This window comes from Protopterus annectens, chromosome 6.part0, assembly GCF_019279795.1.
Source record: "Protopterus annectens isolate FY-2018-M chromosome 6.part0, PAN1.0, whole genome shotgun sequence".
Classification (NCBI taxonomy): Eukaryota; Metazoa; Chordata; order Ceratodontiformes; family Protopteridae; genus Protopterus; species Protopterus annectens.
In genome coordinates this window covers 1,848,910,054-1,848,928,639 of record NC_056737.1, presented here as the reverse complement: position 1 = coordinate 1,848,928,639, position 18,586 = coordinate 1,848,910,054, and the positions used below count along the sequence as shown (strand labels likewise).

At 38.9% G+C, this 18,586-nt stretch overlaps 1 protein-coding gene across 4 annotated transcripts in view; it reads right to left on the bottom strand.

Moving 5' to 3' along the window:
- Positions 1-18,586, bottom strand: part of MYO1B (myosin IB) — a 2,891,345-nt gene that overhangs the window by 1,571,274 nt on the left and 1,301,485 nt on the right. For all 4 annotated transcript variants that reach the window (XM_044075201.1, XM_044075202.1, XM_044075203.1 and 1 more), the window contains exon 7: positions 11,882-11,945. In XM_044075201.1, coding sequence (XP_043931136.1) covers positions 11,882-11,945 — 64 coding nt within the window. The remainder of the gene's footprint in view (positions 1-11,881; positions 11,946-18,586) is intronic.

Here is an 18,586-nt window from a genome sequence, read left to right as displayed (position 1 = left end):
ATGCTGGCTTGCCGGGTCTAACCCACAACCTTCAATGAAGGAATGCCCATTCACGCATGCCGTCACACAGTAGACGCTCTAACTGAGAATCGAACGGGCAACATCTAACTGTGAGGTGACAACGCTACCGCAGCACCACCAGTCAGAAGCAAAAATACCACCCTCATGGAAATATTCACTCATAACACCAGTTCTAAAGGATAATAAACCATCAGACCTTTGCACCTCATACAGACCTATATCATTACTGAATAATGATTACAAAATATTCATGTCAATCCTAGCTAACAGAATGAAAATCCCACTTTCAAAGACAATTGATGATCAAACTGGATTTTTATATAACAGGCACACACATGATAATATTAAAAGGATACTTACTCTTATAGATTATGTGAATAAAGAAGATAGAGAAACACTTGTAATCGAATTAGACATAGAAAAAGCCTTTGATTCCCTCAACTGGGAATATCTATTTAAAACTTTAGCATTATTTGATTTTCCTCCTCCCTTCATCTGATTAATAAAAAACATATATATTAGCAACTTAGCCTACATTAAATTAGGTCCTTTCACTTCAGAATCTATCCATATAACGAAAGGTATTAAACAAGGATGCCCCCTTTCTCCTATTTTATTTGCTTTGGCTATAGAAATACTTGCAGAAATAATACACAATAATCCAAGAATAAAAGGAATAGAAGTCTATGACCAGTACATATCTAAAATAATGCTTTTTGCTGATGATATTTTATTAACCCTATCAAACTCCAGAGAGTCATTAGGAGAGCTGAAAGAAGTAATGGAGAAATTGTATAAGATTTCAGGTCTACACTTTAATAGACCAAAATCAAAATTTCTGTTTTTAAATAAGAAAAGAGAACTACAAGTTACAGATAAATCCATCATAGGAAAACAAGAACTTAACGCTAAATTATTTAGGAATAGTGTTATGCAAAAATATAAACAAAACAATATTAATAAATTATAAAAACATTATTGAAACAATAAAAATATATATAGAAAAGTGGAACAAAACTATAGCTCTAACTCATCACATTAGACCCTGGAAACAAGGAGGATTGAACTTCCCAAAAATAGAAACATATCAAAACATCTATGCTTAACACTACAATAGGCTGGATAAACCCAAATTATTTTGCCAACTGGAAAGAATTAACAATGGCTATATTAACAAATTAATTTAATCTGTTAAAAAATGTTAATAGACAAATCAAACAAACCTGGTACATACTATGCATAAGTATACAATATAACAAAACCTTCTAAAACAACACTGATTAATCATTACATTAATTCCTTTACGAAACTTATCAGTGCAAACATAGATGTAAAACTCTGATTTGACCCTTTAACCCCATCTACCATCACTAAGAACTTTCCTCACAAAATATATATAGAAACACTAACCTCCTGGGAACAAAATGGATTCTTATGCTGGTTTCAATGTGTAAATAAATTAAATGTTTTATATATATATATATATATATATATATATATATATATATGATAAAAACTGCTTACAATATTCCAACACATGACTGGTTAACCTTACAAAGCATTCTGATGTACATTCAAGATTTATGCAGATTAATTAATAATTCCTCATTTAAAGATATTCCAAATCTAATACGTTTTCTGTATGAATTTATATATAATAGTTGTGAAAAGAAAAATTCAATTTCAAATCTATATAAAGAGTTAATAACATATAAAACAGTTCCCAAACCATCATACTGGCAGTTCATAACAAAAGGTCAGTCATTGCAGTTAACAGAAGAAATTAAAAGTAACATCTTACTATCAGTTAATTACACCTCTAATACACAGTACTGGAAAATATTTAACTGGAAATACTTACATAGAGCATTTTTAACACCAGATAGAATTAAAAAGATCAGTACTACTACAAATGTTTTTTACTGGAGGTGTGAAAAGTCAAATAAAGCAGACTGGATTCATATTTTTTATGAATGTAATACAATTAAATCATACTGGAATGGAATCAATCATTTTTTACAAGCTTTATTTAATGAATCCTTTACCTTAACTAAAGTATTGATAATAATAAATGTAAATGAAGGTCCCTACCTGAATAAGACAAATATGTATTTGTTATGGACAATACTTGCTACATCAAGGAAATGTGTAACCAGAAGGTGGAATTCAAATACACCCCCGACCTTGGAAGAATTCTACACTTTACTGAAGACAACTGCATTGATGGAAATAAAAATCAAAGGACTACGAATCTATCCCAGGCCATTGGTAAATAATCCTTGGAAGAAAGTTATATCTTTGTTGGGCACACTGCAATAATCAATATTGTATCTCTGATAACTTATCTGTTAATTCTGTATTTAATAACATACAGTGCATATAACTAAAAGTCAGGCTATTGTAAATATTGTATATAGTTTAAAATATTTAAAAATATTATGCAAATGTTATTTTAATTGAAAATAAAAAAAATATTTGAGGGAAAAAAATCTGTGTCCTCAGTGATGGATTCTTCAAGGAAGTCCTGGTGTTTCCTCTTACACGTTTTCTTCTGAGGAGGCTCCTCAGTGGGAATGTCTGAGGAGGACTCTGAAGAAGGGTGATCCTTAGCTGGGATCTCTTGCAGCCTAGGAACTCGCTCTTCAGGCGTGGAGGTTGATGGAAGTTCCAGGTAAGAAGGGGTCAGGGAATGAAACTCTGATACAATAAGAGCAACCTGACAGCCTGTGGTGGCCAATCCTCTCTTCATAGCCTGGAAGGCAGGTTCCCCCCGAGGAGAGATGGGAGCCGAGAACTGAGAAGGACAAACTCGGAACCAGGGTCACACTCTGATCTGAGAGACCCACCTGCAAAGCCAAACCCGAGGAAGGATCCCCAGTTGCTGGAGTCCCGAGAGGTAAGGACAACTCCGAATAAAATACAGGAGTTGACTTGAACCCCCTGGGCCCAACAGCGGAGCCATAATCTTGGGAATCTATCAGTTCCAAAGGAACCAAGGAAGTCAGAGCAGAGTTCAGGACTGAAGACAAAGGGGCTGTCATTGCAGGAGCAATAGGAACCTGAGTGTTTGGAGTGGGGAGCTCTAAGGCCTCCGAGGAGGTCAGAGGAGGAAGAAATGGTGGAGACATGGGAGAAGGAGAATACATCCCTGTTCCACGTGGAAGAGGGGTTTGAGAGGAAGAAGAAAGACCCCGAGCCATTAAGAGCTGATCCACCAATCTCACTACATCTATTTCAGTGAGACGCTTGGAGGAGTGAACAGACAATCCAGAGGGGGACTCCAGCCTATCTATAAAAGGGCTAGACGGTTTACCAAAGAAAGGGTCAACAGAAAGGGAATACTTTGTCCTGGGTGTATATAGAGCATCAGCTTTTGGCAACAAAGTAGGGGGGGTACAACTTGTTGCAGTGCCGTAGGAGATGTCGGTACCATCTGGAAAACTAAAGAAGTAGGTGCCAATGCCGGTGCTGACGGCGCCAAAGTGGCTGGTGCCGAAGAACAAAAGTCTGATCTGAGAACTTTGGAACCTTAACTCAAGGTTCTTTGGAGGAACCAGCAGATGAGGACTTCTGTTTTTTTGATAGTGGTGCCGACTGAGATGGTATCGAATGACTAAATTTGGAACCAGAGGCCTTTGGAGACTTATCGGCCTTGGATAAAGCTTCTTCAAAGGGGGCCTTAAGGCTGAAAACATCAGATATAATATTCTGTACGTCTGTCAGTATTCTCCTTAAGAAACTGCATGCAAAATCCTATTCTCTTCTAACATCTCAGCCCCCACCCCTGTCCCCAGCACACACAGTTTCATTATCATCTCCTTCCACTTTGATTTACAGCTTTCTGCTTGCATTATGTATGCAAACCTTAACTGCACAGTTCTAAAGTAACCCTTCAAATCAGGTAATCCTAAACCACTTTATTCCATTGGAGGAATCAACGTATCTCACTTAGCTCTTGCCCTCTTCCCGTCTAAAATAAATTCCTACAATTCTTTATCATCCACAACTTAATAAAAATATGCCTGACCTAAGTATGAAACTAAAAGGACTAAACACATTTTCATTGATTACGTCTTACTATCTATATTCGTAATCAAAAGTTTCCAGGTATTTCAATTTTTACATTATCTTTTGTTTACTCTCTTCCCATATATCCTTAGCTGCCACAACAGATTCCTTTCTTAATCCAAAGTTTTTAGTGTTAATCCTTGTCTTGCCTTCAGAGATTGGACAGAACTTTTAATATGGTTTATTAGCCTGTTGAAGTTGGTGTGTGTGGGGGTGTGTGACAAGAGTTTGGCTTGCTTCTCTCTCTTTGATGGAAGGGATGGGGAGCATGTGTCTAGGCTGCTAAGCATGCTCTCTGTGGATGAATCATCAGCAAAGATTGAAGATTACATGGCGGTGCTATCCGCAAGGTGAGCAGGGTCCATAATTTCATACTGAGGCAAGAACGTGCACTGAGTAAGCCCACTGTATGCATAACCCCTTGAACACTTTAGGCATGAAAATAACACTTTAGGCATGAAAAAAAGAGAAGGTAAGGCTTAGCACAAAAGTCTGATCCCTGCCACAAGGAATATACTACCCATTTCTCATCCCCTTAATTCTAGCCCCTGAGATTGAATGTGTCATACGGCTGTTGCTCCAGAGAGTATTTGGATTCAGTGAATAGCCAGAAAGATGTACTAGATAATCAGTGGAGGGACTGGGCCAAAAGAATTGCAAAAGAGAAAAATCATATCATGCTTGCCCTCTGAAAAACAGTCAGGAACTACACATGCAAGGGATCTTTGAGAAAGCACTGGAAGACGGTCTGAAAAGTCAGACATCTGTGTTCTGTAAAATCCCATAGATAAGGGAATACTACTGAAACAGTAGTCTTTATGATGAGCATTTCACTAAGACCACATATTAGGGAAAAAACATCAAGCAAGAAAAACCTGCTAAGTACACTAAAGAATAAATGGAAAACATATTTTCAAACAAATAAATAAACAGAAGACACTTTTGAACAAGTGAATAAAAATGAAGAAATACTTTGGGGGTGATAAAACATTAGAAAAGTAGTACACAGCCAATGTCCTGAATTCACAAAGATCTGTGGAGACTGGAGCTGCAGAACAAAACTAGAAGGGGATGAGCAAGCAACAAACCACAATCAAGCACAATGAAGAACTAGTACAGATATAAGAAAAGTGAAAACATGAGAAAGTCCCACTTTTTGAGAAAGATATCTATAAAGTAGGATTCAAAGAGCTCATTTAGGCAGTGGTAAAGAAAAATGCCATAATTAAATTCTGGAAGGCAGAAGGTGATGCAGAGTCTGATAAAGAGGAGACACTGGATAAAGAAAATGAAGACTGCTATGCATCCACAGATACTATGAAAGTACAGGAAAAGAAGTGAATGGGAAAATTAACAAACCTGCAAGATAAGAAGGTAAGATGACAGAGTAACAAAATACAGACTCAAAGTTACCCTAAACACAGGCAGGAATCACAGTCAAAAGAATAAAACCATTTGGAGAGAAGATTTAGTGCTTAATATTATACATACATATATAACTAGAATGGCCTAAAATGATACCTGGGTAACTTTCCCCCAAGATGTGGGCCATTGACAGATGCATAAAACCAATAATTCAAAAAGTGATAAGCAATATAAGACTAAGGTAGCTATCTCAAATGTGTACACCAGAACCGAAATGTGAATAAAATGCAATTCCTCCCTGAAACCATCAGCTAATGCCAACACTACGTGACTTAAAAATCAGAAGAGAACAACTGAAAAAGAACCTTAATTTAAAAAATAGTGATTGCCTCATTCAGTCCAATGGAGCTCAGGAAATTTGCACTGTAGCTTCCAATGGGCAGAGCCTAAGCCTTTTGACAAAATCAAATTATGTCCTCACATTACAAACAAATGCTCATATCTCTGGAACCATAAGGGTTATGAAAAGTATAAATGGCAAACTCTTCAGCACAAACTATTTTTATAGTGGTTGTATTATTTAGGTTCTAGGTCATAAACAGAATTTTATATGTCACAGTAAACACAGTAACAATTACATTTGTAACATTTTGTGCACAACTTACAATATCTCAGCAGCCACTCAAGTTACACACATACTGTCAGCAGCATTGTAGTCATTTAACTGACAGCTTTCATATGAGGCTAAGGAGTTCTGTCTGTGTTACTTGGGTGTTGAGACATTTAGAAAAATGTGAAATATATATATATATATATATATATATATATATATATATATATATAAAACTAAGAAATGAACTTCGTGACAATAAAAGCATTCAAAAAAATAGTAAATCACACCAACAACTCTTGTAGAACTTTAGCGCTTTCGTCTTATTTATTATCAAGACTTCTTCAGAAAGACATGTTTCATAAGTTCTACAAGAGTTGTTGGTGTGATTTACTATTTTTTTGAATGCTTTTATTGTCACGAAGTTCATTTCTTAGTTAAAATTTCTTCTCTTCGTTCAATTTTTTTGAGTGCGGTTAATTTTAGTAGATATATATATATATATATATATATATATATATATATATATATATATATATATATAAAAAAATTTATATCATAAAAACAACAGTTATTTACCTGCACTAGACATATTTCAAATATTAATGCAGTTGAGTTTGCCATTGTGTAAGCATTAAGATGAAATCTTCTCAGACCTTGTACATAGCATTGTTTTGGAATTATTGATGCAAATATGAACAAGTGATATTTGACGCCTAGAGGCGTCAGTGGGAATTAACTGCAAATGCACCTGGAGGTGTCACTTGGATGTAATGAGATAATTATAGGTTCATAGGTTCATACTAGGCTATCTGCCCTAGGGCATTTATAAGCCTAGCCAGAGTGTGTTTGGCTTTCGCCACCCATTTTAAAATAATTTTGCTATGCCCTTTTTCGAGGTTAGTATACTGTGCCTCTAACAGTGACACAGAAGTGATACCCTGGGTAAACCTACGATCTCCCATCCACTCATCAAGATTCCTTTTGAAGAGAGTCAATGAGGGACTCTGCCTAACCTGGACTGGGATTTTATTCCAGAGTGAAGGGAGCTTCTGGGTTATGAATCTGTCCCTCCAGCATGTCCTATTTATTTCAATGCTGAGGTTCAAGTCTCTCGAGCGCGTAGCTCAATGGGATTTTGATTTTCTGAGGTGCAGCATGTCCATTAATTCCGGGTTGGACATGGCTTTATATGTCAGGCACAGATCGCCTCTGAGCAGGCGGTATGCCACTGAGTAGAGCCGGAGTTTCTTTAACCGGGAAGCTTATGGCATCTGTTTGAGCCCTTTGATCCTTTTGGTGAGGTACTTTTGGAGTCTTTCCAGTTGCTGCAGGTGTCTGGTAAGGTACATCCCAAAAGGGGCATTGTACTCAATTATGGGCCTGATGATGGATGACTAAAGAGGCACGATGACCTCCCCTGATCTAGATGTGAATCCCTTCATGATTAGGTGGGCTATATAAAATGTTTTTCTAACCACTTTGGCCACGTGGTTGTCAAATGAGAGATTGCTATCAACTTGGGTCCCTAGGTCCCTAATTACTTCTTCTGTACTTAATGGATTACCACCTATGTGGTAATTTGTGGGCACTTTGTTTTTGCCAAAGGGGATGACTATACACTTTTTGGCGTTTAGCTTGAGGCCATGGCTCTGGCACCAGTTGTCTGTTTCTATGAGGCCCTTTTGGAGGATGTTTGTGTCGGTTGGAGTGCCGATTATGGCGCCCAGTTTGCAGTCATCTGCAAACTTGGTCAGCCACAGTCCTATCGTGTTGGCCTGTACCTCCGAGAAATATATACCGAACAAGAGAGGTCCCAGGACTGAGCCTTGTGGGACGCCACTTGTAACTGGTTTGGAGTCTGACATGGCTCCAGCAATTCTAACCATGTGGGTTCTGTCCTTGAGCCAGTTTGCAACCCATCTAGTGACATAGGGGTTTATATTTAAGCTGGTGAGCTTATCTATAATGCCCGAGTGGGGTATTGTATCGAAGGCTTTTGCGAGGTCCAGGTAGGCTGTGTGGACCACCTTCCCCTCGTCAATGGCCTTAGTGACTGTTTCAAAGAAATCAACCAGGTTTAAGAGGCAGGATCTGCCCTTAACAAAGCCAAACTGGGTAGGATCCAGTGTCTGTAGGTCCCCAATATATTTATTTATGAGGTCCATGATGATCCTTTCCATAGCTTTGCAGACCAAGCTAGTCAGGCTTATGGGGCGATAGTTTCCAGGATCCGTTGAGGCACCACCTTTGTGGAGAGGGACCACTGTTGCTGTACGCCACTCTTTGGGTACATATCCTGTAGTAAGGCTGAGATTGAACAGTAGTTTTATGTTTGGGTTTAGCTCTTTTTGGAGTTCATGTAGGACGCAGCCCGGGACACCGTCTGGTCCCATTGATGCTGTGTTTTTTGCTTTGGAGAGGGCAGCTCTTACCTGAGCATCTGAGATGTCAGGGGGGCAGCACTCTGCTGGGATAGATATTTGCCCTTTTGGTGGGGGGAGGGGGGAGAAGTTTGCACTGAACCTGTCAGCTAGGATGTTGGCAATGTCTGTGGGTTCGATGTATTTTTTGTCATTTTGGACTAATTCTGAGCATATCTGGGAATTCCCACCCAGGTTTCTAACATAACTAAAGAAAGCCTTGTTATTACCCTTAGTGTCCTGTGCAATTTTTCTCTCAAAGCTGGCCTTAGATGATTTTATGAGTGCCCGTAGTTTTTTGCTAATACTGATTGGGATTTTGCTCTATCATGTAGTAGCTTCCTCCTTCTATTGTATAGTTTGTTTATGGCTGGGGTCCACCAGACAGGACGTCTGCCTTTGGAGGATTGGGACTTGGTTTTATTTGGGATTGCAAGATCCATGCATTCCTGAAGGTGTTCATAGAATGCGTTTATAAAGGATTCTGCGGTCTGGGCCATATTTTCCACAGGCCCGGGGGCTTTAAAGGATTCCACCTCGGTTTTGAGGAGTGTGAAATTTGCATTAAAGAAGTTTTTCACTGTGGTTTTCAGGGCAGGGGGTGGAGTCGGGATGTGAATATCCAGTGAGATTAGTTTATGGTCTGATCTTACCAATGAGGGATACACTTCTGGTCTGGAGCATCGAGTCCCCATGTTAGTGATGATCAGGTCCAGTATGTTTTCCCCTCTTGTGGGAGTGGTAACAAGTTGTTCCATAGCATTTGAGTTTATAAATTCTAGGAACCTTTGGGCTAGGGTGTTGGAGCTAGAGTAATGCTCCCAGTCTATGTTTGGGTAGTTGAAGTCGCCCAATATAATGGTGTTTGGAGAGACCTTCATATTTTCCAGTGTTCTCAGGAAGGCCGAGTGGGGTTCCTGGGTTTGGGAGGGTGGTCTGTAGCAGGCTATAAACTGGAAGGCAGTTTTACCCACTGTTAGTTGCACATGGATAGTCTCTGATGCTTCGTGCTGTGCCACCAACCTGGAGGTGTGGGTATCTTTGACGAATATTGATACTCCCCCTCCTTTTGTGGTTCGGTCCAAGTTTTGGGGCCGAAAAGCATGGTATGAGGTATAACCTGGTAGTGCTGGGGTGCTCTCGGGAGCCTTGAACCAGGTTTCTGTTACTGCACAGATATCGATGTTCTCCATGCTAAGGAGAGTTTCGAGTGCGTGCATCTTGAGGTTTAGATTTCTGTAGTTGAGTAGCATTACTCTTAGTTTCTTATCCCTTGTGATACCTATGGAGGTGGGTTTGTCTTTTGAGCCTTGCCTAAAAAAGGCACTATGGGGGTAGCAAGAGCCTTTGCCAATATCCGAAAGCCCAGGGGTGACAGGTGCAAGCCGTCCCTAGCGAAGCATCGTGGCTTGTCGAGCATGTCATCCCAGGCTGACAGGCATTGGATCCCCTTTGAATGACACCAATACTTAAGCCAGTTGTTGAAATTTATCATCTTTTCTTCATATTGTGGCATCATTCTTGGTGAGGGTAAGATGCTACTCAAGGTCAGGGTCATACCGGCCTGGGCTACATGCTCAGAGAGCTCCTCTATGTCTCTTTTCATGTAGTCCAGGGAGGTACGTCTCAGGTCATTCACACCAGCATGGACAATGACTGAGTCATATTTGTACCTGCCTTGGAGTGACCTGAGCGCTTGTGTTATGTGGCAGATCCTAGCGCCTGACAGGCAGCTCACTGTGACCTTCTCCTTGTTCAGCCTGGTGAGCGAGACGTCAGTGTGCCTGATGATAGAGTCACCTATTACAAGTGTATCAGGTGTGTTGTTTAGCCTTAAGGGCTGTGACTGTTTGGCACACTGGCTTTGTGAGCTATGTGTTGCACGTGTTTTGTTTTGGGGTAGCGGTTGCTTGGGTGTCTGCTTTGGAGGTCTCTGCTGCTTAGGCAGATTTTTATTTAGAGCCTCCGAGTATGTTTTTGTGTGTTCATGTGTTTGGTTTGCTGTCGTGGTAGGTCTATGTGAGACTGGAATTGTAGTGAGTGTGGTTTCCTTCTCCTCCTGACTGGTTACGCCAGTACTGAGTTGAGAGGGCTTAGCCTCCAGTATGGCTATATGGTTGCATCTCTCACATGTGTTGGAATTTGTTGGGAGGAGGAGAGGGTTGTCTGTGTACATGAGGCAGTTGTAACATTGCCTCAAGATTCCCAGATTCACCAGCTGGACCGGAGAGGAGATTGACAACTGACCTTTGGACATGCTAGAATAGTATTGGGAATTCCTTTATAATTGAAAAAAGGGCTAATGGGGAACAAGGTACTCAAGGGGAGTTTGTGAGGGTGTAGTGCTTTTAATTTTTTAGTGCTGACTTATATAATTGCTTTAGTGGGCAAGTGCCAGATAACTTAAATGCAATGTGTTACAGGTAACTTAAATGCAAAAACGACAAACAGTAACTTTAATACCTTTAATATCTTTAAAACTTTAGTAACTCTGAAAAGTTTGAAAGCAAGCTATTTCTGCAATGATCAAGAGGACTGAATCTAACACAGCATGTGTAAGAATGATGACAAGATTACAAAACATATGAAGAAAAAAGAAAATGTAAATAGGTACTTTTCACTTTATAAAACTGATTGGCAAAAAAGTTAAAATGTGAATTAATTTTCTCAAACATCTGTAGTTACTGAAGAGGGAAGAACTGGGAATAATGAAATCAGATACAGAAGCTCTGACTGAGGTATTGCCTGCCTGATGGCTGACAGCATGTGGTACTGAGATAAAATGGATGCAAAAAATGTTCAATTAAAAATAAAAAGGCAGAAAGGAGTGGACCAGCATGAATGTAAAGCTATCTGTCCAACACTTAAACCTCAAGCACATCTCCTCATGCCTTGAAAATCAAATACATATGCAAACCCCGATCATTAAATTGGGTAAGCCACCTTAACATAAAAAATATATATATATATCTAAATCTTTTCTTATGCATTTTGCTTCTAAAAAAATAACTTTACTAACATTTACAGGAAGAAATTAGATGGTTGAATTACCCTGGTTTTACTAATATTAAAGAGTCTAGAAAGCATACATAAGTTGTAACTGATCATAAAGAGTTGTGCTATGGGGCAAAAGGTGTGAAATTCAACAACCAGTGCACTTAAGACTATTCTAGTTAAACCTGCCACACTCTTTTATTCACTTGTTGCAGTGTTTGGACTTTTCTGGGACAAAGGGCTGCAACTTCTAAATCCTGTACAAATGGGTAATTATAATACATAAAACAGCATGAGCCATATGTGGAAGGATTCTGATTTGTGACCCAATGGCTTAAAATACAGTAATGTAAACTCAGCAAAATGAATACAGAGTGAATATGAAGACAATCGTACTTACAGTTACTTATAACTCCACCAAGAGGGTCTCCTTTGAAGTCAAATTCAATGTCCATATATTTTCCCTTATTTAGAAAAAGAAAAGAAGTTGCTTTATTTCTGATTTTTTTTTCTTTCAGCATGAAATATCTATGAAAAATGTTAATATGTACTATGGTGGTTAATCAGAAAACTGACTGCAAAACATAAAAACAAAAGTTAAGTACTTACCACAACACTACATCTGCACTGTCTTCTTTCGTCCATGTCAGCTAATGGCTAAATCAGATCTCACCAGATTAGATGCCAGCAACATTGAGACTTTGGATTCAAGGATCAGGCTCCTCTCCCATACCATAATCCCCCTCTGCTGTAACAATTCCTCAGATTAAGTTTCCTGCCTATACAGAAAACTTAACTTATGCTAAATAAGCAAAAATGACTGGAATAGTAATAATACACTCACATATTGTAAGTAAGACAAAGTTCCTGACAGGTCTAGTATGGTCAACTGAGAGCCCAAGACAGTTAAAATTTGGATGGTGGAGGTAGGGAAAGAGGGAGGGAAGACAGAGATGGATGGAAGAAGACAGCAATGATCTAGTGTTATGGTAAGTACATAATTTTCATATCAATCTTGTCTTTTACATCCATCTGAACTAACAGGACAGCATCCACAGCTACCACAAACTCTAGGAAGACTTATTATACTTAGTCTGTTCAAGACGATGGTGGAGGTAAAAGAAGCCCTAGACCTAGATTGCATATCCAGCTTGCAATGAGATAAAAGTCTGAACTGTAGACCATGAAACTGCAACACAGAAAGCATCAACAGGGACTCGAGCAAAGAAAGCAGAAGAAGTAGCTCCTGCTTAGGTTGAATGTGCTCTAGGTTTGTTAGGGACTGACACAGTCCCTTGGTTGTAGAGACAAACATGAAGCAATCAGACAACCATCTGGACCACAAGACCTTGGAAACACTGTCAACTAGTTTAGACTTAGAAAAGGAAACAAAAAAAGTTGGTCAGATTTCCTCAGGTTCTTGGCATGATGTAAACAGAAATGTAATTGACGAGCATCCAACAAATGCAGGAGATATTCACCTTTATTCAAGAAGTTGGGAAAAACACCGAAAGATGAACAGACTGATTCAAAGCAGTCTTAGAAGCAACCTTGGGAAGAAAGTTCAGATTTATGCAGATTGACTCTATCTTTATAAAAGACCAAATACGGTGGTTTACAGAACAATAAGATATCAGATCTGGAAAGGATCCAGCACCCAGGGAGGGTACACCAGTACACCATTTCAGGGCACAGGAAGGGGAACCATTATTTGCTGAGGCCAAAATGGGAAGATAAGCATAACCTCTGCCTTGTAGCGGGTCGCTTTCTGCAGAAATTGATTATAACAGGAGTTGGAAGATAAGTGTGGAGGAGACCCAAGGGCCAAGCTTGGACCAGAGGGTCCCTCAAGAATTGCCCCACTTGGGGAATTAGGCCAAAGTACCTGCTGCATTTGGTGCTGGATGGGGTTGCAGATAGGTGGCAGCAAGGCTGCCCCCAGCGACTGAAGGTCATGGAAGCCACTGTCTGACTGAGGGACCATTCATACAGCAGAAGGTTCAATCTGCTCAACTTGTCTGCATAAACACTAGATTTCCTTGGGATATGCACTGCAATCAGAAAGTGCAGGGAAGACCTTGCCCACTGCTAGACCATCATGGCCTTCCAATATAAAGGGTACAAATGGGTTCCACCTTGTTTATCAATGTACCAGATCACGGACATGCCATCTGTCTGGGTAGTGAGGACATCCATCAGGAGATAGTCCTGGAAGGTCTGCAATGCTAGAAGGCTTGGCCTCATCTCCAGTACACTGGTGTGAGGATTGGTCTCAGTCAAAGACCACCTGCCTTGGACTGTTTTCCCTCACAATGCCTCCCCAACCCTGAAGAGTTGTATCTGTGGTCACTGTGGCTCTCACGGGAATGAGGATAAAAGATTCTGAAGGTTACTGGTAAAGTGTGAAGCTATCCAGAACTACTCACCAACTAACATGAAAAATCACTTATCTGCAATTTTTGAAGCAACAGCAATGAAACACTTACTGAGATCTGGAGACCACTTCTGGCTTTTTCAACCAGCAAACCAGATCTGGGGAACTGTTAGGGAAGGGGGGATTATGGGTAGGAGAGGAGCCTGAGCCTCGAATCCAAAGTCTGAGTGTTGCGGCACCAGAGCTGGTCAGATCCAATTCACCCTTTAGTTCAGACAGTTGGAAAAGACAATATTGGACCCTATTGTTTCAAGGCAACTAAATCTGGGAAAATGTCCCAATATCTGCTACCTAGTTCACATTGCAGGACTTATCCTTAACTGTCACCTACACTATTAAGCCTCAATAATCAACTACTGTAACTAAACATTACAATCTCCGTGTTATAAAAAATAAATTTAACTGAAATCCAAGCCTGATCAGTAAATATTATTGTGCTAGCCCTCATCAAATTTGAGATTTTTGTGAAAAAACAATGGGTGTCATAAAATAATGACAGATTATTTTTCTTTCTCTATGCTTTTTGCCCATGTGCCTGCCAACCATCAAGCCTTCCCCAATCAGACATAGTGCATTCTTTAAATAAAAATACCACAATAAAGATAGGAGAAAATCTGTCCAAAACTTTAATACTATCTTAGAGTCTGTACATCTTCTCCCACCTTACCTTCCTTACATAGGAAACAGATGGAAACCTTATTGAGTGTAACTGGAAAGTATTTTTGTGATTGTTTGTGCTTTTTCATTGATGTTTTATTTATTGACTTAATTGAAGTGTTAATTGGTGCTTTTATATAATGAAGTTTGTATATGAAGTGTTTTATCTCTTGAAGGGAGGCGCTAAGACAGTATTAAAGTTTTGGACAAATTCCCTCCTCTCTTCATTGTGGTATTTTTATTTTACTTTACTTTACTTATTGTGGTGTGTTAAATTCATAGTCCATTCTTTCCCTGGCATCTGGAATTCTACTCGAGTGTCAGAATGAGATCTGTCTTGAAGGGCTGTCATTCAGGAAAACATGACAGTGCTTAATGCCTTCATCTGACCCCTAGAAATGATGGCCCTAACCCTGTATCTCTGAGGATGGGCAAACAATCTGCACCTTGAAGGACCATAATGCCTTTTACATGGAAGTATATGGTTTCACACACTCCTGTGTTTAAGCCAGACTAATGCCCACACAGTAGCCACCAAAATAGTAAAGCATATGAAATCTATATAATAAGCAATGTTAACATTTCTTTTTACGCATGGTCAAAAAACACTACAGAAAAAAAAATTGCCATACACGACATAACATGAGCCCTACCAAATACAAACAAAGCATGCTTTCCCCCACTGGTTGGCTACTATGAGGCAGATGCAGCATAACAGACAGTTTAAATGTTAAAAATGTCATCACACATGACAGGTTTCACTAAAGATGTGCAAGGCATATTTTCTCCTTGGCAGTTCTTTTCACTTACTGACCCGCTGTTGACTAGGGTTCTAACTGTTCAATCTACTGAAGTAGGTTTTGCCACAAAACTAAGAGTCCTCATGTAAGAAACATATGAATGTGAAATGATTATCCAAATTTGCTCAAATTACTATGTAAAATGTGCATCTTTTGGTGTTTTTATAAATACATAGACACATACATACATACACATGTATATATATACACACACACACACACGTATAAATATATATATATATATATATATATATATATATATATATATCCCCATATATAGATGTTATATATAAAAAAAATATTTACACAGACATACAACACAGGGTGCCTAATCAAACACAGTATATAACAACAAACTATCACTGCATGCAGAGCATCTAGTCTAAAACAGTGCAACATATTGGAAACAAAAGTGAGCTTTATATACAATAACAAAATACAAGAGTTGCCCAACCCCATATCCAACATACCCCTTTCTTAAGTATACTAACTCCACAGATGCACAACAGCAGGGCATGGAACAATTGCCATCCGCCTAAGCAATGAAAGGCACCATAGTTACTGACTTCACACTAGCCACACACAACCAATTGATCAATATGAACACCACAGAATCCCAACTTCATGCAGCCATGACTCTGTTTTCCAATATCCAACACCAACAGTTCCCATATAAAACACACCGAGATATAAACAGATACATATATATATATATATATATATATATATATATATACATGTTAGCATGCAGGCAGGCAGGCGCGTGTGTACACACTCACATACACACACACACACACACACACACACACACACACACGCGCACAGAGCAATACATGTATATACAATTAGATCAAAGAATATACACATTGGCTTAAACTGTACTGAGGAAAAATCTTCATTAAAAACTAAATGATACTTGTGTCCAGTGGTGTAACCAGGAATTCTGGAAATGCATGCCAGCTTTCAGCATGTAGCTCCCCTCTCCAACAACTGTAGCTCCCAAACACCAGACAGTACATGTTTATGAAGAGTATACCTTTTCACCTACTTTAAAAAAATAGTAACTCCTGAAATGACGTGTGAGAAAAAAAAAATAGCCAACTAGTATTTCTGAAAAAAGGCATTTAACAAAACATTTAACCATAATAAATAAATTCCAACATGTCATGTGCCAAAACACACACAATTTTTAAAAAATCATACACCCTAACACAAGTGGCATATGCATGGCTATGCACAAGTCTATGGCTGAAAGCTGCCAATCAAATTATAGGATGTAAACCACTTTTACAAATTGCAGTGTCAAATAGTTTTACATCCCTTCAAACTATTACAAAAATTGACAGCTGCAAGAAGAAAATACATCCCATCAAGAAAATTCTAAGCTCTGAGAATTAAGGGAAAATGTTTACCCTTTTTATAAACTGCTCTACAAATAAGCATTCATTCTGAAGTATAATACAGACAGGATTTCACATGTCCTCTACAGCTGTAGTGATGTCAGACATTTTGCTGTGATCAACCACAGTTGCACTACAGTCCTGTATAACTGCAATAATTTTTCACCATCACCCACTGCAACAAGACATGGTTTCCAATACTGTTCTGTGTAACTACAATAATATTAGGCAGTTTCATTACCACTGCTCCAACACTACAACACATCCTGAATTCCCATATTTCCTACCTAAATCCAGTGCTGTGAGTCAGTCTTGTCATCACATCTCCACAGTAGCACACTGGGTTTCTTGACCTGCCCTTGCAAGGTCTGTCCATGGTGGTTTTAACAGAAGAAAATATAAATCACCAGCCATTTAGAAAGAATTTGTTTGGATATTGGTTTACCCTCATTTCCAGACCTAAAAGAAACAAGGAGCTAAAGTCTTTCATTCTCCTGAATTAGTAAGTATCTTAGCTGTGTATCTACATCTATCATACTTAAAACCCTTCATCTCTAAACTTGAGTTTAGGGAAAGAGACTGGCAGCCAGACACATTTTGCTAATTTTCTCCATTAAATTCCTGCTCCCTCTTGCCTATTTTCTATGCCCCTACAGTCATCCCAATTTGTAAAATCTTTCTCCAACCCCAATTGATTTAGTTCTCAAAATACATTCCGCTACTTTGTATATATAATCTCTGGTATGGTTATTATTGTTCTCTTTAAGGACCTGCATCCAAAACCACACTTTCTTCTTATTTTAAACCCCCCCCCCCCATTTAAGGCAATTTCTTTCCACTTTGATATGTAGTCTTCTGCTTGTGTTAAGTATGTGACCCATAGCTACATATCCCTTCAGATTTGGTAATCATAAACCATCTTGTTATGCGAGGGGAAACAACTTATCCAACTTAAATCTTGCTCTCTTTCCCTCTCAAATAAATTAATTCAATTCTTTAGTAATTAAGGTCCACAGCTTCTCATCTGGTCAAGCATATTTTTATCAACCAGATGACAAGCTCTGGTCCATAGCTTCTCATCTGGTTGACAAAAATATGCTTGACTTGTATATATTATCAAAGGTACTTGAAACAGTTTCACTGCTTGAACCTTACTATCCATATCCATAGTCAACAGCTTCCAGTTTCTCAAATGTTTGTATTAACACTTGTCTTCTCACTTCTCACACATCCTAAGCTGCTATAACAGAATCCTTTCTAATCCGAACACCTGATACTTCATCTTGTAATGTCTCCATAAATATAGGTATTACTGAACAAATTTATGTGTGAGAACATAGTTTACTGCTGTAGTCTTCATTTTTTCATTTATTTTATATCCTGGAAAACCTGAAACTTCTTGAAATGTTCCACAACACTGAAATCTTCTTTTCTGGATTTAACATATACAAAATAATAGTTTGTCAGTCCCTTATTTTCTTTGCCAATGGCTCTAAGTATAAGGCAAATGAAAAAGGACAGAGAGGACAACTCTGCTGGTTCTTCTGTTCAAACACAGCTTGCAAGAGCAGCTCTCCCACCATGACTCTTGCCTCTGACCCGTCATATAACTTCCTAATTATCCCCATTATTCTATCAGGAGACACATCTGCTGCCATTGCCCTATGTATAAAATCCCAACCAACTCAACTGAATGCCTTCTCTAAATCAAGATCCACCAACGATAGTGGGTCTTCCTGCACGCTGCTTCACCCTGGATCATATATTTCTTCAGAAACCTACCCTCTTTTGTTATATATTTTCCTTCTGTGTCC